Below are 27,668 nucleotides of genomic sequence, written 5' to 3'. Positions count from 1 at the left end.
ACAGAACTATATTACAGTCTACTTACAGTATTTTTCAGCCTCAAACTGTTTTTTTGCTTGACCCCTTTTAGTAATCCTCTGAGCTATGGTTTACTGTGGCAATCGATAACATACTACATTGCAAGTCTCTGTATTACTTTTAATAACTCGCGCGTGCTGTACCTAGAAATAAAATAACTATAAAATACCACTTTAAATGTACGCATACGAATGAAAAAAATGGGTCGAAATATCTTGGGATCGCTGAGTGGAGTGTAACCTGCAACACAACCTCACCGTACAGTACAACATCACATAGTTGTGAAACTAAAAGCAAAAAACATTTGGGTCGTGTTTTGCGGCAATATTTGTCACAAAAACTAGAAAATAATCATGGCTGAAGCGGACTGGGATGAAGTTAAATACATTGGAAGAAGACAGCCAAAAAGTGGAACCCTTAAAACACCACAGGTCGCTGTTTTTTTACGTAGTAGATATAATTTCGGACACTTATTTCGGATAGTTTAGCGTAACATCTGGGTCCATACATTCCTGTTAAGTAATTATGCCAGGGGTTTTTCTGCCTATTTTGGGAAAAGGAGTCTGACCAAATTGGGAATTTTTATCGACAAAATTGTCCATTTTGGGAATTTTCGAGTCGATGAAACGGTCAATTTGGGAATTTTATCATGCTTAAATAAGTAAGTGGTTATACAAAAAAAACATGTTTTTATTTGTTATTTTGTCTTCAAAAACAAACACTGGTAACAGGTAAGTAAGTCACACAAGTCTCAGCATGATTTTTCTTTGCTTTCTTAAAATAACATTAGACAGAAATTAACAACACATACAAATAAAATTTTATTATTTCAAATTGGATTCTTCCACTCATAGCCACAATAGGCAAGCCAGTTACATTTAACAAAACATTTATTTTACTGCTACATTATTAATCTATTTAACGACTATATCATTTTACCTGATACTTCACAGCTCATTACATTAGCACCATCAAATCCAACAAATCTACACCGCCATATGTTGATCCCTTTTCCAATGCAACACTGCTGTAGTACTTATCGTTATGGGAAGCCATGCTTGAAAATAAGCGTCTACAGATTTGGACTAGAATGTGTATTGTGCGGCTCTATATACTTGTTATTATGCGAAACAGTTCGAACCTTATCGCTGTCAATATTGGCAGATGCATCCGGCAAATACACCTGCTAAAATCTGAGTCGCTAAAGGCTTAATTATGTCGCGGATGAAGGGAAGTCACTCTTTCGATATAAATTATGTTTACTTTTAACGATTTTGAAAGATTTCTTTTTTTGGAATTGGGAAATATGTAATCAAAATTCGAGTGGGAACGGGTCCGTTTGCTTTGGGAATGCCTCCGTTGTCCGGAGGCGCAGACAGTGCAGAAAAAACCCTGTATGCGATAAATACAATTCATAACAAACACTGTCAGTACATTAAATTGATACTTTCCTGATTTAGCCAATCATCCATTTTTTCATGTGAGTATCTGTGTTTAATAAAAACAAACACTGATCATGCTGATGACTTTTGATGGGAACCTCACTCCTTTGACTCTTTCAAATAACCCTTTACCCCTTGGATATGTTTTTACCCTTTACCCCTAAGATATGTATTTTACCCTTTACCCCTTAGATACGTATTTAACCCTTTACCCATTAGATACGTATTTAACCCTTTACCCCTAAGATATGTATTTTACCCTTTACCCCTTAGATACCTATTTAACCCTTTACCCCTTAGATACCTATTTAACCCTTTACCCATTAGATACGTATTTAACCCTTTACCCATTAGATACGTATTTAACCCTTTACCCATTAGATACATATTTAACCCTTTACCTCTAGGATAACTATTTAACCCTTTACCTCTAGGATAACTATTGAACCCTTTACCCCTTAGATACTTATTTATCCCTTTACCCCTTAGATACCTATTTAACCCTACTCAGGGGTGGCGAAATCTAAAAACTATACTTGTCCACGGACAACCATTTAGGAAATTTAACTTGCCCGTTGCTGAACTACACTTGTCCGTTAATGTTTATATAAATTATAAACGCATTTATTGATTAATGTAAAATAATGTGGAATATATCAAACTGAGTATGATTTGCTTGTTTTGTTTATTATTGTATTTAAATGGTACATTCATTATAGCAGTATATCCTCCAAGGCCCGAACTCCGGTGACATTTGTTTTTGTCTCGAATCGCGAGAGTTAAGATGACGTCACGCACGCGCAGTTCAGTAAATATTGACAGATGCCAACGCAACTGTCACCTACGAAAAATCGCTGGAAATGAGACCAAAACAGCTAACACTCGTGTATAATGTTTCTCACACCTTAATTTGTATGTTTTCTACTATTCCGAATTCATGGCCCCCTTTAAACCCCTTTATTTGGTCCCAAACTCGCTTTTAAACATGTGACAGTCCGTTTGCATTGTCGGCTGGAGTTGACTCGTAGAAGTAGACCGGAAGTTTTCGTTTTTTCAATTAGGCCAACCTATTCGAGGATATTGTAAACAATGTAAAGACTTTCTCAAACTTTAAATCTTGCGAAGCTAGTGTTATTAAAACATGTGCTGAACATAAGTACATTGTAATCTTAACAAATTAAACTAGTCAAATATGTGGACCTCATCAGACTGAGGCTCCGCTACTGGTAGCAATGTGATTATATAAACTGGTAACCATTGAAAATCTGTTAGCCAAATTTCTTGAAAAGTTCTGGGGCATTTACTTAGATCATATTTTTATCATTATCATAATCAAATTAGTTTTTTGGGAGGTGGGCTGCTCAAAGCTTCGGGTTTCTGCTCCGTTGTTGAAGATTAAAAAAAAAAGTTTCATCTTTACCATTAAAGTCGTCTTAAATAACAAGGTAGACCGTGTTTTGATTATCTTAGATTGATACTATTTATTTCCGTATGATTGTAAAAATAAAGAAACCAGTCTGTACACTGTTTAACAGTCGGGCCGAACGTTTAAAATGCGGCATGCTCCTGGTCTCTTATAGAATAAGGGAGATCAATGCGCAGGAGAGTGCCCGTATATTAGCTTGATTGCTCCGCAAATAGCACTGACAATGTAATCGCATGTCAACATCCGGTTTTGTAAAACTTAATTACGGGTTTAATACAATGTATTTTTTTGTATACCTGGACCCGACTTTTAAAAAACTTGTTGTCCACGGACAACTAAATTGAAAAAAATCAGTTGCCCAGACAAGCAAATGTACGACTCGGGCAACTCGGACATTTGATTTTGCCACCCCTGCTACTCCTTAGATACGTATTTTACCCTTTACCACTTAGATACCTATTTTACCCTTTACCACTTAGATACGTAATTTAAACGGTATTTAACCTTTACCACTAAGACATGTATTAAACCCTTTACCACTGAGATACCTTTTTAACCCCTTTTCCACTGAGGTACATATTTGACCCTAAACCACTTAGATACATGTATGTACATAGAAACATTTGTAGTCCCTTAGAAACTTTAATTTACTTAAAGACCTTTCCGACTTTATGGAGGTTTAAAGGCGTCATTTCCAACCCTTAGATGCTGAAGAGCAGCAAACAGCATGGTTTTATGCTGTTTGCATATAGCCATTGTCACTTTGCTTCTGAGTGGAAAAATGTTAAAGGGATTTTGAGCTCAAAAAGCGATGTTGAACATTGATGCTAGTGAATGATAAGCAGACACTTTTACCAGCTTTACCAGACACACCTGCTTCAATGAGCTTTGAATCCGCATGGATCTAAAGCCCTTACACTTATTCACGTTTCATCTTAGCTATGTTGCCATGTAAGTGAAAAATCCTGATCTCCAATTGAGGATTGAACCAGTAGTAAAATTAGGTCACTTCCAACAGCCTTGCTGTTGGTTTAGCACCTTAGCAACGGAGTTAGAATGCCTGTCTTCCACTCTGGAGATCCAAGTTCAATCCTCCATTGGAGCTCAGGATTTTTCAATTTAATGGCCACAAGGTGAACATGAATTGTGAATGTGTAAATGGGTCTGAGCCTATTAAATGATTTCAGGGAGGGCCATGCTAATGCTTCTTGTGAATCGAGCATGTCTGGGCCTTGAACCATAACAAATATGAGGAGTAAAATAAGGTCACTTCCAACAGCCGTGCTGTTGGACAAGCTCTTTAAAAACGCAGTTTAAGTGTCAGACTGTCCACGCTGGATATAATTTGAAACCAGTGAAGAAATATAACTTCTACCAATCAAATACCATTGCATTTAAAATATTAAAAGTTTAGTAGTTTCAAAAAAACTCGATGTTCTATTATGAAAAAAAGGTGAATAAAAAATCAGAATTGGATGGTGAGCCGGGTTTGTTCAAATTTGGAGTCACTTTCAATAAATCAATATAAGTATAAAACCATGCACTTTTAAAACGAAAATGGATGATGAACCTGTCAAATGATGAAAGTGCAGGCCTTGAAAAAAATGTTCCAGAGCCACTCGCCCTGCAGGGCCTGTAGGCCTGACAATCCCTTCACTTTAGTCATCTCGCCCTTCATCTAACAATAAAAATATCTATATTTATTAGTGCTGCAACAATACGCCAAAAACCGTATTGCAATATATTGTCAGTTCAAAAACCCGTATTGCAATATATCGCAATATATTGCTAACTTGTACCAAAATTATAACTTGCCAATTACCCGATAATCCCATAAATTCCAAGTTTAAAGCAAATTCTGGTAAATATTTATTATAAATGTGCTCAAGAATAATAAGAAACACAAACATTCGCAAATTTTCTTAAGTATCAAATACATTTTTGCAATTGTTACTATTTAAAGATGTGATGAAATAACGTCCAACCGGGGCATTTTCCCCACTGAACACGCGTAATTCAGCTGACGTGATGTTCCCGTTTTTATACAGCACAAAATACACCCATACTTTCCATGCGACGTTCTACATGTCTGTATAATTTTCGCGCGCTTTTTATTGAGACAAAGGATAAAGCACTTTTTATTTGACGCTATAATTTTTTATTGTCGCGTTAGCATTCAAATTTGGAAGCGTGTTTCCGAAATTCGGATTACAAATAATGCTCAAATCAGAATCGAACGAAACATTTACAGCTGTGCGCAATTAATTCAACGATAATCTGTTCAAAAGCATCGAATGAATGCTCCCATGTAACAACGCTACTCCGTATAATACACTTTTTAGAATGCTATTTTTACGTAAAAAATAATTTACACTGCTTTGTTTTGTTTACCTTTTTATCATTATTTCGGATGGCTTTTCTGGAAGAAATGTGAATGAATTTTTGTAAAATTTTCGTACCGGTATGATGAAAATCATATCGCAATACAATATGCGGATTGCATATTGCGATATATACCGATATACCGGTATATTGTTGCAGCCCTAATATTTATAGTAATTATCAACCAGAACCTTTTTCTAAACTTGAACTATTATCTGGCTCTATCTCATCGTAATAAACAAACAAAAAAATACAGTTAATCAAGTAGTGGGCCTAGTGGCAGAGTCTGCAATTTATGAAATTCTCCATGGTAGCTTGCTTCTTTTCTTCTCGTTTTCCCTGTCTCCATCACCTTGCAGATATTTTAATATGAAAAGTACCCTTTTCCATGCTGAGTTTTAATATTTCAGACGAATTTCTACTGAAAGACATGCTTTATTGAAAAAATGGGTACAGTATGATAAATTTTAGCTAAGGCTTCTGATCATGAATTATTCTGTTTATTAGGAATTAATTTTTTCTGTTTATTTATAATTAAATATAAGAGGTATTATAATAAACCAGTTATGTATTTTTTATTTTATTGATATTTTCATTAAAATGAAAATTTATTCTTCACGGAATGACCAATATATTTAACTGTCTTGTTCACTATTTATTGATTAGCTAAGAGCACTGACATCTACAAAACGAGTGCAACCATCGAGAATTATTGTTACTGTGCCTGTGACATCATTTACATTGTCAAAACGAAAGTGCTGTTTCTTTGTGAACCTTTTTTTTGTTCGTTCGAAAAATAGTTCAAAATTTGTATCGATGTGGCAGGAGATTTGGAACTAAATTTACATTTCTCAACTGAAAAAAGCACTCGCCCGGTCATGCAGTCGAGTATTTAACAAACCAGATTGTCAACTTCACTCGCAAACTTGAGCGGTCGAGTGAATGTTTCACGGCCTGAAGTGAGAAACACATTAGTGATGTTGTGATGACTAAATACGAGACAAGTGCAAAAATGGAGTCCACTTGTTATTATAATATAGAGGATATTTGTTGGATTCGGTGGATTATCGATTTTAATTCACAAGTGATCATAGAAAATAATATTTTCACGAGTGGCGCAGTCACAAGTGAAAATATATATTTTCTATGATCACAAGTGAATAATAATCAATAATCCACCGAATCCAACAAATTTTCTTTTTATTTTAGGCTTTTTTCCACAGTTTATATACATTGTTAAAGAGTTTAACTATAGAATTTCGCTGAAATAATGACGTCATTTCGTTAAAAAAATGACGTCATTTCACAGTAAACAGTGAAAATTATCGATAATTTTCACTGTTTGAAACAGTGAAATTATCAGTTTAATTCACTGATATTTCTTTATAAACCACCGGAAAGCATAAAATAAATGTTTATAATTATAAAGTCTGTTTAAAGTGTGATCTATTTGTTTGAAAATCAATTTAAATGCATTTAAATAAAATGCATTATCGGTGTAGTATCAAATACTGTAAATTTTAATGATTTGTATGAAATCCTATACACATGAAACATGGCAAGATTGTTGATGACAAAGGTTTTAAACAATGAAAAATATATTGTTCACATTTCTCACAAGATTACTTTAATAAGATGAATACCTAATGTTTCAAACCAAATGACAAAAAAGACCAAATTTTTAATGTTTAACGTAAGCAATACAATATATTGACATTAGTTTGAATTTCCTATGTTTGGATATCTAGAAAGAAATTTGTTTTATTTGTTTTATTTTTGAAAGAAGAAGTGTCCAGATCATTAAAATATTATTTTATCCTATTATTTATTTTTTATAAGTTGGAAAATTTTGCAACAATTTTTTCACAAATTGAAGGACCAACAAAAATAGAAAAAAACCTTGAATATTTAATCAATTAATATATTGTGTTAAATATAATCTTAAAATGTACTGCTTTGAGAGTATTTTCCACAACCTTTTATTTTGAGACAGATTTCTAAATGTTCAAGATCAAGGCTAGAGGTTGCACTTAGGCACCCTGGGTTCTGTACAAGTTTGTGCATACAAACAAAGCAAATAACACTTGTGTGAATGTGTGAAAAAAGATGCATTAAATGATTTACATGGAACACAGTTTGTTCACATTGACAGAAGTTTTTTTAATGATGAAATAAAAGAAAAATGTTCAATACATTTATATTTGTATCAGAATTCAAATAAATTATTGGCCAACATTGGAGACATATGGTAGCGTGACATTTTGAAGACTTCACTAATGAAGTTACATTATAATTAACTGAAATCAATACAATACACATTATTGAACATTGTGACAGCTTGAAGACAGTTTCTGTCTGACTTCATCTGCTTTAATATACAGGTACAGGCAGCTAAAAATATACATTATCTCGGTCCTGAATCGGATTTTCTTCTGGCATGAAATTCCCCAATATAAAGAAACATGCATTTTAGACTTAACGGGTGAACAGTATATATTTTTACCTTAAATTTAAGTTATTTATTTTGAAAACCAATAGAATTTCCTTGAAAATGCTTTAGTATTTTTTAAATGAATGACATTATTAAAAAAAATATTAAGAAATACAAATATTTAAAAATGTCCGAAAAATATTACACTCATTGGAAAAATTCTACGGGAACCTTTATAATGTTTGTTTATTTGCAGGCCCTCAGTGCAGCTCAAAGGCAAGGTGTTGCTATAGATACAGAGAAAAAATGTAAGTGCATCTGTTCTTACTCATAAATTGTGTGTGATTTCTTTTGAAAATTCAAAACTGCAATATGGAGATTCAGGATGTATGACTTGAGTATATCAGATTATCTGAGGTAATAAATAAAATGTAACACTGTAATTAAAAATGTCTTTAAAAAATGCACAACTTTCTAAGTGCCAGTAATGTAAAAACACCAATGGTTATTACATTTCTGATGTCAGTTATCAGTTTTTTAAAGGGTCATATTACGGGCAACATTTGAAGCAATTCCCTATCTCCAAAAGTGTTCATTTTCTCAAATGGCTGCCTTAATTTCCCCCAATGAAGGTATAAAAAATATATAATTGATATAATACCGTATATGTCCTTATTGACGCTGATGCCCTAATAGACGCGCATGCCGTCTTATCTGGGGTTCATCGGAATTTATCGAAACCATTAGATAAGATTAATGTAGCCCGTAATCCATTAAAGAGTGGCACATAACATCTGAAAACATTATTTTTGGCTGCCATTTTGTTTGCAACACGGTAACACAGTTAATATGCTACCGTGCGAGTATACTACGTAGGTTACAAATAATAATAATAATTATTGTCGTCAGCAAAGGTGAGTGATAAATCATAGAGACTTGCTTCATTATGCCCCCGGAAGGGTTGCATATAGCAGTTGAACTGTCCGTCAGTCAGTATGTCAGTATGTGTGTATGTCAGTATGTGTGTATGTCAGTATGTGTGTTTGTGTGTATGTCAGTCTGTCCGTCCGTCTGAAAAAACTTAAACATTGGCCATAACTTTTTCACCATTGAAGATAGCAACTTGATATTTGGCATGCATGTGTATCTCATGGAGCTGAACATTTGGAGTGGTGAAAGGTGAAGGTAAAGGTCATCCTTCAAGGTCAAATGTCAAATAAATGGCGTCTGTCCGTCTGAAAACTTTAACATTGGCCATAACTTTTTCAATATTGAAGATAGCAACTTGATATTTGGCATGCATGTGTATCTCATAAAGCTGCACATTTTGAGTGGTGGAAGTTCAAGGTCAAGGTCATCCTTCAAGGTCAAAGGTCAAAGAAATAAACTTAAACATTGGCCATAACTTTTTCACTATTGAAGATAGCAACTTGGTATTTGGCATGCATGTGTATCTCATGGAGCTGAGCATTTTGAGTGGTGAAAAGTGAAGGTCAAGGTCATCCTTCAAGGTCAAATGTCAAATATATGGCGTCTGTCCGTCCAAAAACTTTAACATCGGCCATAACTTTTTCAATATTGAAGATAGCAACTTGATATTTGGCATGCATGTGTATCTCATGAAGCTGCACATTTTGAGTAGTGGAAGTTCAAGGTCAAGGTCATTCTTCAAGGTCAACGGTCAACAAAAATAATCAAAGCGGCGTTCTCATGAAGCTGCACATTTTGAGTGGTGGAAGTTCAAGGTCAAGGTCATCCTTCAAGGTCAAGGTCATTCTTCAAGTTCAAAGGTCACAAAAAAGATAATTCAAAGCGGCGTTCTCATGAAGCTGCACATTTTGAGTTGTGGAAGTTCAAGGTCAAGGTCATCCTTCAAGGTCAAGGTCATCCTTCAAGGTCAAAGGTAAAAAAATAATATTCAAAGCGGCATTATCATGAAGCTGCACATTTTGAGTGGTGGAAGTTCATGGTCAAGGTCATCCTTCAAGGTCAAGGTCATCCTTCAAGGTCAAAGGTAAAAAACAAAAAAATTCTAAGCGGCGTTCTCATGAAGCTGCACATTTTGAGTGGTGGAAGTTTAAGGTCAAGGTCATCCTTCAAGGTCAAAGGTAACAAGAAATATCTTTAAAAAAGATATTCGGCTTAAATAGTTTAATGAATGAGATCAAGTATAGCGAATGTCTTTTTCTGTGCAGTTCTTAGCTGCATCACACGCAGTACGGGATGTTACGGGGAGTTTTCGCGGCTTATTTTACATTATAACATATTGCTGGTCATAAACCTATAGATACAAAACAGAAAACCAAAAGAAGAATGGAAGTGAAATTTAAACATATGAGTCAACCGGCCACACGAGAAGTATCCGTATTTATAGGCGCGTTCTTCGAACAAACCTGTTTTAGTGGTTTGTCGGGCATTGCTATTTGATACGATTATTAACAGTATCAATTATCATCGTGCTAATGCTTAAAGTGATATTATGGGCATTTTGCACTGTTGAATTGAGCTGAAAAGAATTAACAGGTCAAAATAGTTAGTTAAAATGTGGTTACTGATTAATTATCTGCAACTCACCTTGCTACCAGTTGTTTATAAAAATATATTTTATATTCGATATTCTTACGTGACCCACCCAGTCCTGTAAGCTGAAATGATCCGTAAAACAATTTCGTGTCTTTGTGTCGTATGAACAAATCTGCACTAAAACTAAATTTAGGTTCAACTCGTAAACGCATGATCAGTTGTCAAACGAAAGTACGGTTGATATTCAAATGCATTATTTTTCTCTTTCTGGTATATTGTTTTAGTATGATGATGCTGCATTAATTAATATAAGTGTATATGAAGTAGAAACATAAAAAATAATCAACGGTTGCGATAGACACCTATAAACTGTTACATGCTCATAATATCACTTTAGTACATTAGGCAATATGGACGAATAATTATTGTTAAATTTATCAACAATAATATTTATCATTGTATTGTTGAAAACACATTAAGAATCTATTATTTACATACCATAATTATATTGCTGAATATCTTCATTTAACATATTTCTGGTCTAAAGAAAATTCCAGGTCACCTAGTTCACGGATAGCGTCTTTATTATATAACGATTATTTTACTGGCCGCCAACTCCGGTGATGACCTGTATATAAACTCTGAATGTCCGCGAATTGACCCGATATACCTCGCGGGTTGAAATGCAATGCTTTAAAGTGAGGCCTCGCTTCCATTGCTCTTTATACTTTTACATGTTAACATGTTGACAGGAATAAGGAAGTAAGTACTAAATATGAGAACATAGCCTTTTAAGTATAAACGCTCTTGCGCTGGTAATACTCTGAAAATAAAAGGTGTACGCACAAACTGTATTGATGTCGAGAATTGAGTGTAAAACTGTTCTATCTATTAAGCCTTTTCATTCGAGATAAAATTGTTTCATACAGTAAAACAGTGTTACAAAGACGCGTATATGTTTCCAATGTTCTGGTGGTATACTCAAATCAGCCAATGGAATAAATGAAGTGTATTCATTCGTACCTAGCCGCGGGAAATTTTATTGGAATTTTATTGGACACTTACAAAGGTCAGGCTAAGGTGAAAAGCTGGCTTATGCAGCTTACGCCGAAAAAAAATAAATTCAAAGCGGCGTTATCATGAAGCTGCACATTTTGAGTGGTGGAAGTTCAAGGTCATGGTCATCCTTCAAGGTCATCCTTCAAGGTCAAAGGTCAAAAATAATTTTAAAAATTTCAAAGCGGCGTTCTCATGAAGCTGCACATTTTGAGTGGTGGAAGTTCAAGATCAAGGTCATCCTTCAAGGTCAAAGGTAAATTTTTTTTAAATTTTTTTTCAAAGCGGCGCAATAGGGGGCATTGTGTTTCTGACGAACACATCTCTTGTTTCTTCTTTCATTACAGACAAACAAATGAAATTGGTCTAATGACCAGCGCTATCATAGTCTGTACTGTGCCTAGTATCAAAACTTGGTTATCGTGATCGTGTATGATAATCATGCATTTGATTTCAAAACAAAACGGAATGAGTACGCTTTTTCTGTTAAGCAATTACCATTTACACTGTTCATTATTGATTATATATTTTGTCTATGTATATTCCTCGAGGACTGCGTGTAACTCGGGTGCTAGGCAGCAGTGAAAGGACGTTGTCATGGGTGGCACTTGCACTTTACGCCGATGACGCCAACTGTATGGTATTGAGCGTTCAGGTGTATTGTTTAAAATAAATACTTATCAACTAGACGCAATGAAGGCGCGAAATACCGGGTCAAACTGAATTTAATGGTGCGCGACTCTTAATGGGGAAATATTTAAGTCGATAAAAAATAAAATGGGATCCACGGCCGATTTGCGTTAAATTGGACATCACGATGTCATTCGATTGGATTAAACAATGTTGTTAGCGGCAGGTAATAAAAATCTTACACTGTTCAAATGTGAGGAATATGTAATAGTGGTTGGAATTTAACAAGCAGGGGTCTTGAAAAAAACATGCAGTGCGCGTCCATAAGGACATATACGGTAATACATTGAAACATTCAGTTCATCTCCCTATCCACTCTATCCAGCTCTAAGAGTTGAACCTTAGCAAATATTAGTGCTGCAACAATATACCGGTATATCGGTATATATCGCAATACGCAATCCGCATATTGTATTGCGATACGATTTTCATCATACCGGTACGAAAATTTTACAAAAATGCATTCACATTTCGTCCAGAAAAGCCATCCGAAATAACGATATCAAGGTAAACAAAGCAAAGCGGTGTAAATAAATTTTTACGTAAAAATAGCATTCTAAAAAGTGTATTATACGGAGTAGCGTTGTTACATGGGAGCATTCGTTCGATGCTTTTGAACAGATTATCGTTTAATTAATTGCGCACAACTGTGAATGTTTCGTTCGATTCTGAATTGAGCATTTTTAATTTGTAATCCGAATTTCGGTAACACGCTTCCAATTTTTAATGCTTACGCGACAATAAAAAATAGCGTCAAATAAAAAGTGCTTTATCCTTTGTCTCAATAAAAAACTTGCGAAAATTATGCAGATGCATGGAAAGTATGGGTGTATTTTGTGTTGTATAAAAACGGGAACATCACGTCAGGCGAATTACGCGTGTTCAGTGAAAACAAAAACGTCCCAGTAGGACGTTATTTCATCACATCTATAAATAGTAACAAATGCCATAATATTTTTGATACTTAAGAAAATTTGCGAATGTTTGTGTTTCTTGTTATTCTTGAGCACATTTATAGTAAATATTTACCAGAATTTGCTTTAAAACTGGAGTATACGGGATTATCGGGTAATTGACAAGTTATAATTCTGGTACAAGTTAGCAATATATTGCGATATATTGCGATACGGGTTTTTGAACTGGCAATATATTGCAATACAGTATTTGGCGTATTGTTGCAGCACTAGCAAATATCATGTTAAGACTACCTTGATTATTTATTATGCCCCCCTTCGAAGAAGAGGGGGAATATTGCTTTGCTCATGTCGGTCTGTCGGTCCGTCCACCAGGTGGTTTCCGGATGATAACTCAAGAACGCTTGGGCCTAGGATCATGAAACTTCATAGGTACATTGATCATGACTCGCAGATGACCCCTATTGATTTTGAGGTCACTAGGTCAAAGGTCAAGGTCACGGTGACCCTAAATAGTAAAATGGTTTCCAGATGATAACTCAAGAACACTTAGGCCTAGGATCATGAAACTCGATAGGTAGATTGATCATGACTCGCAGATGACCCCTATTGATTTTCAGGTCACTAGGTCAAAGGTCAAGGTCACAGTGACCCGAAATAGTAAAATGGTTTCCGGATGATAACTCAAGAACGCTTAGGCCTAGGATCATGAAACTTGATAGGTAGATTGATCATGACTCGCAGATGACCCCTATTGATTTTCAGGTCACTAGGTCAAAGGTCAAGGTCACAGTGACCCGAAATAGTAAAATGGTTTCCAGATGATAACTCAAGAACGCTTATGCCTAGGATCATTAAACTTCGTAGGTAGATTGATAATGGCTGGCAGATGACCCCTATTGATTTTCAGGTCACTAGGTCAAAGGTCAAGGTCTCGGTGACTCGAAATAATAAAATGGTTTCCAGATGATAACTCAAGAACGCTCATGCCTAGGATCATGAAACTTCATAGGTACATTGATCATGACTCTCAGATGACCCCTATTGATTTACAGGTCACTAGGTCAAAGGTCATGATCACGGTGACCCGAAATAGTAAAATGGTTTCCGGATGATAACTCAAGAACGCTTATGCCTAGGATCATGAAACTTGATAGATAGATTGATCATGACTCGCAGATGACCCCTATTGATTTTCAGGTCACTAGGTAAAAGGTCAAGGTCACAGTGACAAAAAATATATTCACACAATGGCTGCCACTACAACGGAGAGCCCATATGGGGGGCATGCATGTTTTACAGCCCTTGTTTAAGAGCATTTGCAATAAAAACAACTATTAATATCCAAGTTTAAGTCAAAGCAATCAAAAGAGACCCAGCTAAATGCCCCAAATTTGTTTGATTCTTTGGAGATTTACGGGTCTAATAATGTTGGGAGTGGGCATATTTGTGTCATAAAATCACCTAATTGCCCTCAGTTTGAGATGTTGGAAGAATTCTTACAATACAGTGAGAAATAAACAATAAATATTGATTTGAAGTTGTTGTTTCTTTAAAGCTTACTGACCCCCCCCCCCCTATAAAAAATGATATAGTCATGGCAAAAAACAGGTCTAATTTTTAAAAGTAACATAAATAAGTAATGAGTAACATAAACGACCATATTTTTTATCTGATGGACTCTCAGATCCTACAGGTCAGTTGTGACTCATGATGGTTTAACCCTTTACCACTTAGATATGTATTTTGACGCATCTGTAGTCCCCAAAAAATTTCAGTTTAATTTAAGACCTTTTTACTTAATTCAATTCTAAAGGTTTCATGTTGAACCCTTAGTTACTGATGAGCAGCAAACAGCACAAAACCTGAACAGACTGCCAGTTACTCGCAGTCTGTTCTGGTTTTATGCTGGTTGCAAAAGCCATTTTCACTTTGCTTCTGATGAGGGAAATGGTTAAAACCCAAAAAGTTGGAGGCATTAGCAAATCATTGCTCTTGTCCATCTATTCATATGTGTATCCCAAAGCTTTTTTTCAACTCCTTTATTATTTCTAGTTGGATCAGGTTCAAACTTTCACAAATTACACATGTAATAATGGCCCTTTGTGTCTTTCCACTGTGAAATATTGAATCCAAAATGTTGTAGTTTTCAACTCCTCTTGAAATGCTTGGTAGATCTCTCTCAAACTCTTACATTTGAATGAATTAATCCATGCAGAGCTTTATTCCCACATTTTCAAACTCTGCGACTAAAATTTTCACAATTTAAAGAAGTTCATGACTCAAGATCAAATTTTCAGAACTCTAAAAAGTTCCAGACTCATTTATTCCAAATTTTGAACAGATAGTGTTTCAGTTTTTCACAAATTTGAATAATGCAGGTCTCATTTTTTCACTAAATGAGGGGACCAAGGTTGCTTCACAAACATGGGAAAAAAAGACCTGCTACATGCAAATATGATTGTTAAAAAAAGATTTTTTTGTTGAAACCAGTGTTGGTAGAATTATGGCAATTTGTCTTGTTTCCACTATACAATAGTCCCAATTTTTTTCACCTTCAACTCATACTTTACCCTTATAGCGCTGAAAACTGAATTTTAAAGGCCTTTGCAAACAATTTGGATCCAGATGAGACGCCACAGAATGTGGCCTCTCATCAGGATCCAAACTGTTTGCTATTCTGATAGTATTCTTTGGAAAAAAAATCCTAGAAAATGCTAATTATAGAAAGCCAGCAGACAACAAACTTCCCAGCATGCAAAGTGTTAACTGCTGGTCTGACTAACTTTTGTATGAAGATAATTGTAAAGCAAGTAATTCTGGCTTCTACCAATTTTGGCAGTGTTTCACTTTGTTTTATATTGAGCTGTTGTATCCTTCTTAAATAATTGCACTTTGATGTGTTTTTGTCCTAGTATAATTTAAAAAAAAGCAGCAAGTCCTCTAAATCCAACTTATTGATTTGTCCAAATGCCGCACCTGTGTCACACATCTAGGAAGCCTTAGAAAAGCCTTTACCGAAATTGAACAAAAATCTGTTGGGTCAATAGGCAATTGTGAAATCACACAACAATATCCTCAATGTCACTGACTGCATTTGTCTGCCTTCAGTTGCTGGGGGTCAGAACAAGCAGCATTCTGCGGCCAAGAACACAGCCAAGCTGGACCGGGAGACAGAGGAGCTCCATCATGAGCACGTCCCTCTAGACCTTGCCAAACTCATACAGCAGGCGCGTCAAGCTAAGGGATGGACTCAGAAAGAGCTCGCCACTGTAAGTGTAATTAATTTTCAGATTCATATTCTGTGATTTATCATGTTAAGTCTAGTTTCTATAGCTGTGTAAAGTACTTTCAAACTTGCAAAAATCATACAGCAAGCCCGCCAGGCCAAGGGATGGACACAAAAAGAGCTGCCCACTGTAAGACAGGGTTCGACACTAAGGCACGTCCGACAGACATTGTCTAGTAAGATCGGTGGTCGGGCTAGTAAAACTGCGGTCTAGCTTGTCCGACTGGTCGTACATACAAAAATCTATACTGATTCATATAACTATAACTAACTGCTGTGAAAACCTTTATTTTTAATGTGTAAAATTACTCTCGTATCTGTTATTTACATTAAAACAAAACTAGTGTATTTAAATAAACGCGGAGCATTCACATGATTCATCGCTATTTTTGACGCAAAGGAGAGCTTCCTGCAGAAATTGCTTGTTTCCATTGGTCAAGTTGTCATGAATATTAATGATTTTCTGCAGTGTCGTAAAACTGTAGAGCATGATTTTACGACTTCTATCAAAAATCGGTATTGTCAATGTAAACATTTTTGCGTAACAGACAAGAGAAGGTAATTTAAAGAATGGCTTTGTTCAAGTTCGGATTTTCGTCCTACAAATCAGTTAATAAAAAAGAATCCGACGCTTAAACTGACACGAAACGTAAATATGAAGAAACACGAAAACACCAATTTTATCCTAGATGGAAAATCGATTCAGTTCCCATGGATTGAATTTGACGGAGAAAAGCAAAAAAAAGTTTTATTTTATTGTTTTACTCTATGCATAAAAAAATATGTTGTTCACTGATTATTTACTGATAAATCCTGATTAAACAGTTACATGACACAATTGTGTTCATTTGCTATGTCATTTGTGGTCTAGTAGACATCAGGTTCGGGCAAGTACATTTTAAGAGGAGCTGGTCCAACGGTCTTGCTGTAAAAAAAGTTAATGTCGAACCCTGTAAGAATAGTTTGCAGCTTTTTACTTAAGTCTAACCCTGTCTCTTGACTATTCAAAAGCTGTCAAAAGCATATGACTGTTGTCCTTGCCAATTATACTAGAGCCACACTCTGTGGAAACTGATCATAATGCATGTGGCGTTGTGCGTGAAGTGTCATCACAGTGAGAACAGGCTAAATGAAGTTTTTGTGTGAAAAAAGTCTCTTTTAAACAAAAATCCAGTCCAGACAAAAGGTCACCCCTGTTCGCCCTGTTTGTAGACAAGTCAAAAGTCATGTCTCTTGACAGGTTAAGCGCCAGGCCAAGGGATGGAACAAGAAAGAGCTCGCTACTGTATGTGCTATAATGTTTCATTTGCATATCCTGTGATTTATCATGTCAAGTCTAGTTTTCTAGCTGTGTAAAGATTTTAATTTAGCATTACATGTATCATTAGGCTCACAACCTTATACATAAGGTGGTCCAGACCAAGGGATGGATTCAAAGGTGGTCCAGACCAAGGGATGGATTCAAAAAAGAGCTGGCTAAGTGTTATAAGGCCAATCTCTGTGAAAACAGAGCTTGGTGCATATGTAACATGATATATCTTTAAAGAAGATATACAGCGTTTATTGTGGTTGGAGTTTATGAAAGGTAAAGAGTTCAATGAATGAGATCAAGGATAGCGAATGTCTTTCTGTGCAGATACAAAACAGAAAACCAAAAGAAAAATGGAAGTGAAATTAAAACATATGAGCCAACCGGCCACACGCGAAGTATCCGTACATATTTTAAATATTTATACGCGCGTTCTTCGAACAAACCAGTTTAAGTGGTTTGTCGGGCATTGCTATTTTATTCGAGTATTAACAGTATCGAGAATCATCGTGCTCATGCTTAATACATAAGTCAATATGGTGGAATAATTCTTGTTAAATTAATTAAAAATAATATTTATCATGGTATTGTTGAAAACACATTAAGAATCTATTATTGACATACCATAATTATATCGCTGGATATCTTCATTTAACATCTTTTTGGTCTAAAGAAAATTCCAGTTCACATAGTTCACCCTATAGCATCTTTATTATAACGATTTTTTTACTGGCCGCGAACTCCTGTCAGAACATAAGGTATTCGTGAAGACCCAGCGATGACCTGTATATAAACTCTGACATTCACACACATAACCGCGAACTGACGAAGATGTAGAATCTACGCACAAATTGTATTGATGTGAAGAGTTGAGTGTAAAACTGTTCTCTCTATCATGCCTTTTCATAAGAGATAAAATTGTTTCATGCTGAACACGCAGTAAAACAGTGTTAGAAAGACGCGGCCATGTTTCCAATGTTCTGGTGGTATTCTCAAATCAGCCAATGGACTAAATGAAGTGTATTCATTCGTGGGTAGCCACGGGCATTTTTATGAATGTAACCTAAAGGTCACCTAAGGTCAAAAGTGACGTTAATCAGCTACGCCAAAAAAGTGTCATCCTAGATTAGCCTGTGCAGTCTGCACAGGTCTAGCAGGGACAACACTTTCCACTTATATGGAATTTTTCCTTTAAAGAAGGCTCTTTTAACTCATATCCTGTCCGCGCCAAAAGGTTCGTCCCTGATTAGCCTGTGTGGACTTCCCAGGTTAATCTGGGGCTACATTTTAAGCAAATGCAGTTGAATAATAATAATCTGGGATTGATCATGTCAAGTCTATTTTCTTTAGCTGTGTAAAGTACTTAAAGGGGCCTTTTCACAGATTTTGGCATATTTTGAAGTTTGTCATTAAATTCTTAAAATTGATAAATGTAAACATTGGATCTAAAAAGCTCCAGTAAAAAATCAAGAATAAAATTTAAAAAAGGAAAAAAAAGTAGCCAGTACCAGGGCTCGAACCAGTGACCCCCGGAGACCTGGAGTAAGTCTAAAGTAAAAACGCATTAGCCCTCTCGGCTATTCCGCTGGGTATACACAGTTTAAGTATTTTATACCTTATATTAGCAATCTTCGTAGTTTCGTAAATTTAAACGACAACAACAGAACTCTTCAAATTATTCAATCGTTTCGCGTTGCAACGCTTTACAGTGTTTTTTTTAATGAAATATTCGGTTATTGGGCCCCATTCCCCCATCTTTAGAGTATATATTTTTCCCCCAAATATTTTTAAAATTCCTCTCTCGGAAGTGTTATTCAATTTTAATCAATACATGTACCTCATTTAAATACGACTTTCTTTACGAATTTACTACAATTTTCCTGAACTGCATCCGCGTGTTTACTTTATTTTAGCCTTTACCGCAAACCGTACATAGTTCACTATCACGACTTTCGCTTTACGATATCTACCGCAAACCATACGTATTCCAACATGTCGCACAACAACAAAAGCTATTGTAAAAAAATTGACAAAGCTGTTTTAACTTAAAAATAAATTGATATTCTTTTCAAACAAGTACAACTTAAAAGTCAGTCTTCTTCAAATGCCGGCAGTGAAACGCCAGAAACGTCCGGTCAAGAGAGTGTTGAAAGACTGTTTAGTTTGCTCAACCTGCTTTGCACGCCACAGAGAAACAGGCTTGGGGAAGCTACACTGAAGTCCCTTATCAGACTTTGTCTGCACACGGAGAGACTTGGTGAAGAGGATGTCACCAGAATAATTGATAAATTCGCTGAAAAGCCCAGAAATGTTGAACTATGAACATGAACATAACATGTTAATGAATAAAAGAGTTTGAATTATGTTTTTCTCCCTCTGTATGGTGAATTATAGTGTTAAAACTTGATTTTGTACTGTTACTAGCTAAGCATCGAAATTTCTCCCTTTTCCCCATTAACGCGCGAATTTTCCATCTCCCAGGGGACCCGACCCCCTTCCCCCAAAACTGAAACAAAAACACTGCTTTATAATTTTTAGGTTTTCCAATCGTCAAAAGATACATATAATGGCTTTATTGGACTATGGTAAATGTTCAGTAATACTGTTTCCTCACAAATATCATAACTAAAACGAAAATTTGCAAATCTGAATCAACTTTTTTCAATTTTGTCAATTAACCAAAACGTGAACAGATCCCTTTAACCCTTTACCACTTAGATTGAAGTATTTTGACGCATTTGTAGTCCATTAGAAAGTTACATTTAATCAAATATGTTTCTTACTAAATTCAAGTTTTAAAGGCTTCATTTCCAACCCTTAGTTATTGATGAGCAGGAAAGAGCATAAAACCTGAACAGCCTGCGAGTTACTGTGTGCACATAGCCATTTCCACTTTGGCTCTGAGTGGGAAAGGGTACAGTAAGCAAGAGTGTGTGGCACCCAACCTTGCCAAATTAATACATAAGCTGCGACTGTCCACGGGTTGGACACATTTACACTTCATAGTGATGGAAATCTTGTTAAATGATTGTGTTTGTAAGTTTTATATAATTGTGTAAAAAGTTTTGTTAAGCAAGGCCAGTGCCCTATCATTACTTAGCCATCTGTTCAAGTATTGTTCTCATACCCTGGGAATCCATAGCCAATAGTTTACCAGGTGACTTACTTATTTTACCTATGCCAGTTGTTAGCTATGATATGACTATAAAAAGTTTCAATTATGGTGAAAAAATATTAATAATGTTTTTGAATTGAAGATGTGTACCGGTATTTCTTTTTAATCTTTCTAAACACCTGATTTTCAGAAAAGATACCAAATCTTAGGAAAGCCCTACATGTACTATTAGTCATTATACAGTCATGTAATAGCATTTTCAATACATTATTTATACTCTGATTTCAGAAAATCTGTGAGAAGCCCCAAGTTGTGAATGAGTATGAGGCGGGAAAGGCTATCCCAAACCAGCAGATCATATCCAAACTGGAACGCAACCTCGGTATGCAAACACTTTTGTAATTAATATATGTCATACCAAACCATTCAGATCGATTAATATTAAATTATTATACCCCCCACTATTGCTTTGCCTGTCAATGTGATAGTAGGTTGTGAGGAATTACTGAAGACCATTTGTTTCTGCCAAAGAACGCTTTAACCTACAACCATGCTAACTGGTTTGATGGTTACGATGCATATCAATTCTGATGGAAACAGGTCTTAGGAAAACGTCACAGTACTTGTCGCAATAAATTAGTTTCCTCGTGATATCTTTAGAAAACTTTTACCAATGATCATGCAAATAAGTAACTGTATATTGGGAGAAAGGAAAGCTTCAGGGTGATTTTGAGGTTTCCTGGTCAAAGGCTAAGATGAGATGGTCGCCTCGGCGTAGTGGATAAGGTTTCCACCCAGTGACCAGGAGTTCATGGTTCGATACCCAAGTTGGGAGAGTTCTTTAGACACCTCACCCCCAAAAGACACCAAGTACTGGTTTTATTCCCAGGAAACGGACTCATGAGCGCTTTAAATGAGCCGTTGGCTTGCGATACAATTGAGCTCAAGTAAGTAGGTTTAAACTAAACTAAAGGCTAAGATCATAAAGGCTTGTAGAAGGAAATATGTTTTGGCACTATATTTGAAGAATTCTTTGACTAATGATCATCATGCAAATTGATACAGTGGTTACATGGCTGGAAAAGAAAACACATGTTGATTTTTAGGTCTTTAGGTGGAAGGTAAAGGTCAGATGAGCTTGGATCAAGATATTGGTTTCTGCATGATATTTAGAACATACTTGACCTAGAGCATGTATATTGGTTCGTTGGTGACCTTGGGGGAAAGGATGAAGCCCATTTATTTAGAGGTCAATATGTCAAATCTTTTAGCAGGAAGATGGTTTCCACACAATGTTCTGTGAATGCTTTTAACTATGATAATACATATTGGCAGGGATCATATTTTCCGCAACATCAATCTGTCTGGATTTAAATTGGGAAAAAGTATCCGAAAATTTACATCTGAAATCATGAAAAATTACGTTATAATATATACAAACAAATGACTGTGAGGAGGTTTGCTACTGACAATAACAAAACCAAATAATCGTTTTTAATTTTTATCTCAAATATTTTGAAATTTATTACAGTTCACAGTGATAACAATGACACCGAAAATCGATCGATATGTACATTACCGGCTCATAAATTGTTTTGCGAATTTTACAGTTTGCAACATTTTCGACCACCTCCATTAATTCGGACGCATCTTTAATCCGCTGATCACAAGTTTTTGATTCTTGGTCTGACGTGCTATAAACTGATCCTGACTGGTTTAGAGACTGCAGCGATTGGTTTATCGTACCTTATCAAGATAAGAATGTAATTATCCCCACGTTTTTCGGAGAAAAAGTGGGGATATTGTATTGATGTGCGTCTGTCCGTCCTGGCCACCTGCTTCTCCTACACTATTAGCACTACAACCTTGAAACTTACATACATGGTAGCTATGAGCATATGTGCGATGGTGACAGTGACGGAATTTTGATCTGACCCCTGGGTCAAAAGTTATGGGGGTTGGGGCGGGGCCGGGTCAGAGATTTTCACTCATTTTTAACCAGGTTTTCCGAAGGAAAAAACTGGTTATTAGATTGGCGAATGCGGGCAGGCTGGCTGGCTGGCTGGCGGGCGGGCGGAACAAGCTTGTTCGGGCCATAACTTTGTCGTTCATTGTGAGATTTTAAAATCATTTGGCACATTTGTTAACCATCATTAGACGGTGTGTCGCGCGAAAAAATTACGTCAATATCTCCAAGGTCAAGGTCACACTTTGAGTTCAAAGGTAAAAAATAGCCATAAATGAGCTTGTCTGGGCTATAACTATGTCATTCATTATGAGATTTTAAAATCATTTGGCACATTTGTTCACCATCATGGGACGGTGTGTCGCACGAAAGAATCACGTCAATATCTCCAATGTCAAGGTCGCCACGACTAAAAATAGATTTATTTTAAAACAAACTTACAAAGGGGGTTAATTTTGTTTGTTTATTTCAAAAGTTCAGTTTGAGTTGTCTCCCTTTATCAGATTTTTTTTCACAATGAAAACCTGGTTTTGTGACAATTTTGTCCCTTGTTGTATGTTATCTTACATTAACTTCTTCATTTCTGCACCGATTTACTTCAAATTGATACTGAGCCTCTCTTATGACACTAAGGTCAATCTCAACTATGCATGGCCCCATAACAAACCCTGGGGCGCCCCAGCCACATATGCCACGCCCACCCAAAATTGCCTTTTCCTATAATTTCTTCATTTCTTACGTAACACCGATTCACTTCAAATTGATACTGAACCTCTCTTATGACAATACGGTCAATCTCAGCTATGCATGGCCCCATTACCAACCATAGGGCACCCCGCCCACATAGGCCACGCCCACTCAAAATATTGCCTTTTACTATAATTTCTTCATTTCTAAACGATTCACTTCATATTAATACTGAACCTCTTTTATGACAATACGGTCAATCTCAGCTATGCATGGCCCCATTACCAACCCTGGGGCGCCCCGCCCACATAGGCCACGCCCACCCAAAATTGCCTTTTACTATAATTTCTTCATTTCTACACCGATTCACTTCAAATTGTTACTGAACCTCTCTTATGACAATACAGTTAATCTCAACTATGCATGGCCCCATTACCAACCCTGGGGCGCCCCGCCCATAATAGGCCACACCCACCCAAAATTGTCTTTTACTATAATTTCTTCATTATTACACCGATTCACTTCTAATTGATACTGAACTTCTCATATGACAATATGGTCAATCTCAACTATGCATGGACCCATTACCGACCATGGGGCGCCCCTGGGTCAAACTTGCGGCGTGGGGATACGCGTCGGCCTCTGCCGCGCCATGTCTAGCTAGGGTGTGTTAGCATGTGCACTGTGTATGTAACTCGCAATCGATTTCATGACATGGGAATTTTAGCAAACAGAATTGGACTGACTGTTTGGGATTATCAATCGGTCTTTTATGACCCCAATCGGTCTAGGACCGACAAAACCGAAAAAATATGATCCCTGCATATTGGTATAATTTTTACTTGAGTGGAAAAAAAACATACTGGGTATTAAGTTTTATGTCATCAGGTCAAAGGAACAGGTCAGATGTGCTTGTTTCATGAAATTGCTTTCCAATCTATTTTAATTAAGCAAACTACTTCCTCATTTCTAAGAGATTAAATAAAGTTTTAAATATCATCACCATAAAGTGTCTTATCACAGAGGGAAAGATCTTGATCTTAATAGCAGGACGCTGAGCCTGCTTGTTGCGTCCTGCCTCATGCCCTTCTGTAATGGTTAACCCCTTGCCCACTAAGAATCAAAGGGAAAATTGCTATGTGCAAACAGCATAAAACCAGAACAGCGTGCGAGAAACTCACAGTCAGTTCAGGCTTTATGCTGTTTGCTGCTCATTAGTATCTTAGGGTTGGAAATGAAGTCTTTAAAACTTGAATCTAGTAAGAAAGGTCTTTAATTAAATTTTACTTTCTGAGGGACAACAAATGCATCAAAATACGTATCTAAGTGGTAAAGGGATAAACGATTACGGTATGCATAAATACCAAGGTGTAAAAAATTCCTTAACCCTTTCAGTGCGTGAACCGAATTTTGAAGGCCTTTGCAATCAGTTTGGATCCAGATGAGACGCCACACAAATGTGGCGTCTCATCTGGATCCAAACTGTTTGCTATTCTGATAGTCTTCTTTGAAAAAAAATCGAAGAAAATGCTAATTTTAGAAATTCAGCAGACGACATTTTATCAGAAGACAAATTTCCCAGCATGCAAAGGGTTAAATTTTGAAAATGCCCTCAGATTGGTCTACATGTAGCCCCTCCCCCTCAGATTGGTCTACATGTAGCTCCTCCCCCTCAGATTGGTCTACATGTAGCTCCTCCCCCTCAGATAGGTGTACATGTAGCTCCTCCCCCTCAGATTGGTCTACATGTAGCTCCTCCCCCTCAGATTGGTCTACATGTAGCTCCTCCCCCTCAGATTGGTCTACATGTAGCTCCTCCCCCTCATATTGGTCTACATGTAGCTCCTCCCCCTCAGATTGGTCTACATGTAGCTCCTCCCCCTCAGATTGGTCTACATGTAGCTCCTCCCCCTCAGATAGGTCTACATGTAGCTCCTCCCCCTCAGATTGGTCTACATGTAGCTCCTCCCCCTCAGATTGGTCTACATGTAGCTCCTCCTTGCTTTTTTAGAAGCACTTGTGGCGGTCTGAGATCTCTCAGTAAATCTTGACAAGATTAGCTAGATAATGTTTTTTATCCACAATGATTATTCACACCTGCTCCTGAGTTATTTGCCCTTGAACTTAGCTAATAATAACAATCTCCACGCAGAGTTGTCATTCCTTGCTCTCTCATACAATCTCTGCCATCACAAGAAAATCCTACCCGATTTGGTATGATTTGATATTTTTGTTTAAATGTTATATTTTGAAAAGTAGTATCCTTTTATATTTAGAAAATTGTGTATACATGTAAGTTTAGGTTCAATATGAAAAATTAATTTATCTAACTTTAAAAAAAGTTTAAATAACAACTGAAAAATTATTGTACCACATGGTTCGGCTATCATAAAGTGGTTGGTTATGAAGGCAGGGACTTGATCCAGCTTTGCAGGTTCTAGTCAAATCTCTGCGTGGAGGTTGGATAAGTAAGTGTGGGTTATTGGATAAGTAAGTGTGGGTTATTGGATAAGTAAGTGTGGGTTATTGGATAAGTAAGTGTGGGTTATTGGATAAGTAAGTGTGGGTTATTAGTCAAATTTGTGACAAAGCTCTAGGTGTGTTTACTGTGTTTCAGGCGTCAAACTGAGAGGAAAGGATAAGGGACAACCCCTCGAAGGCCGCAAAGAGAAATAATCTGCTGCATTGGTTGCATAACACACGCTAGTTAACATGGAAACCAATTGTCAGGGCTCCATGGAAACAAGAGCTTCTATCACTCACATGCGCCTAAAAATGGAAGAGAAACATCCTCAATATTTTCTTTTTTGAATGTGTTCAAAATTGTTTTAATCTTGTGTACGTCTGTTTATTTGGTTTGTGTTTTGCAGTTTTAAGTGTTTTTCTTTTCGGATGAATTTAAGGCTGATAATTTGTGGAGAAAGCTGGAACAAAATATATAGCGATTTACTGTTATAATTTGTCAGTGAAAAACAAGCATTTTCTAGTAACATGTAACATTCAAGATTGCTCTGCATTATTAATTTATTATGCAAGTGTAAATTGCTTGGTGAAGATTGTAAGATTTTGTTGATATTACTAGGAATATGGTTCACGATATATCGCATGGTACTTGGGCATACACGTATTTTATACTTTACCATTTGGAATGTTTGTTGGCATTTCATGCATTAAAGGTGTCTGTAATTTAGCTGATGCAGCAGATATACAATAAATCAGTTTTATTTACTGGTCTTGTTTGCTTGTTCACTTTGTATCTAAGGGGCAATAATGATGTGACTACCTTGCTGTATATTGAAAACAATGGCTTTCACAACAGTGATACAAATAAGTTCCTGTAGGTTTTCAACCTGGCTTGGCCAGATTCTCAGATTAACCCTTTACGACTTTGATATGTATTTAACCCTTCACCACTTAGATATGTATTTAACCCTTTACGACTTAGATATGTATTTAACCCTTTACCACTTAGATATGTACTAAAACCTTTACCACTTAGATACTTATTTAACCCTTTACCACTTAGATATGTATTTAACCCTTTACCACTTAGATACTTATTTAACCCTTTACCACTTAGATATGTATTTAACCCTTTACCACTTAGATATGTATTTAACCCTTTACCACTTAGATACTTATTTAACCCTTTACCACTTAGATACTTATTTAACCCTTTACCACTTAGATATGTATTTAACCCTTTACCACTTAGATACCTATTTTACCTTTTACCACGAAGATATATATATTTACGCATATGTAGTGCCTTAGAAAGTTATTTGAAGGGTGTTTTGGTTTTATTCTGTTTGCTTGGTCTAATTGTTTATTTTGATGATAGCAATAACAACAAATTTAGTCTATGGGCCAATCTGTCAAACACTTTCCAGACCTTATGGCTGGTATAATTCATGCTATTTAGTACCTTGATCCAACTGGCTAATTGACATGTCAGTCTTATAACTTTACCGATACCCAGCAAACTAATTTGCAAGTTTATGAAACAAAATTATTTTTGATTGTTCTGGCAATTAAATTATCAAAATGTAGAATAGATATATGCAAGACACTTTTTGATCCACATACATTCCTAAGTTAAACGCCTCCTAAATTAAGCCTCTTATTTCAGAAGCATAAAATTTACTTGCATTGTGGTGCAAACCTTCCCCACATTTCTCAAGCAATTAAATCAAACTTGAACAATGTTTTCACCATGAATTATATATGTGGAATTTTCAGGCACAGTGATCAATTTTATTCTGAGCTTTTATTCTGAGCTAAGTGTTCTATTTTGTCAGAAACATAAAATGTATTAAGTTTGTGGAGCAATGTAATTCAACATTTCTCAAGTGATTATATTGAATCTTGAAATATGTCATTACCATATAGTGTAGATACATAAGGCCCAATTTTAAAGTC

At 36.1% G+C, this 27,668-nt stretch overlaps 1 protein-coding gene across 1 annotated transcript; it reads left to right on the top strand.

Moving 5' to 3' along the window:
• The first annotated feature begins 256 nt into the window (after nucleotides 1-256).
• Nucleotides 257-26,477, top strand: LOC127860675 (endothelial differentiation-related factor 1-like). The gene is made up of 5 exons (XM_052398913.1): nucleotides 257-450; nucleotides 7,957-8,008; nucleotides 15,995-16,155; nucleotides 20,885-20,978; nucleotides 25,867-26,477. The coding sequence occupies exons 1-5, from the start codon at nucleotides 373-375 to the stop codon at nucleotides 25,923-25,925; spliced, it is 444 nt and encodes a 147-aa protein (XP_052254873.1). The 5' UTR covers nucleotides 257-372; the 3' UTR covers nucleotides 25,926-26,477.
• Nucleotides 26,478-27,668: the final 1,191 nt, after the last annotated feature.

The sequence above is a fragment of the Dreissena polymorpha genome, chromosome 15 (assembly GCF_020536995.1).
Source record: "Dreissena polymorpha isolate Duluth1 chromosome 15, UMN_Dpol_1.0, whole genome shotgun sequence".
NCBI classification, from domain to species: domain Eukaryota; kingdom Metazoa; phylum Mollusca; class Bivalvia; order Myida; family Dreissenidae; genus Dreissena; species Dreissena polymorpha.
Note: the sequence above shows the minus strand (reverse complement) of the source record. Positions and strands in the feature narration are given on the sequence as shown.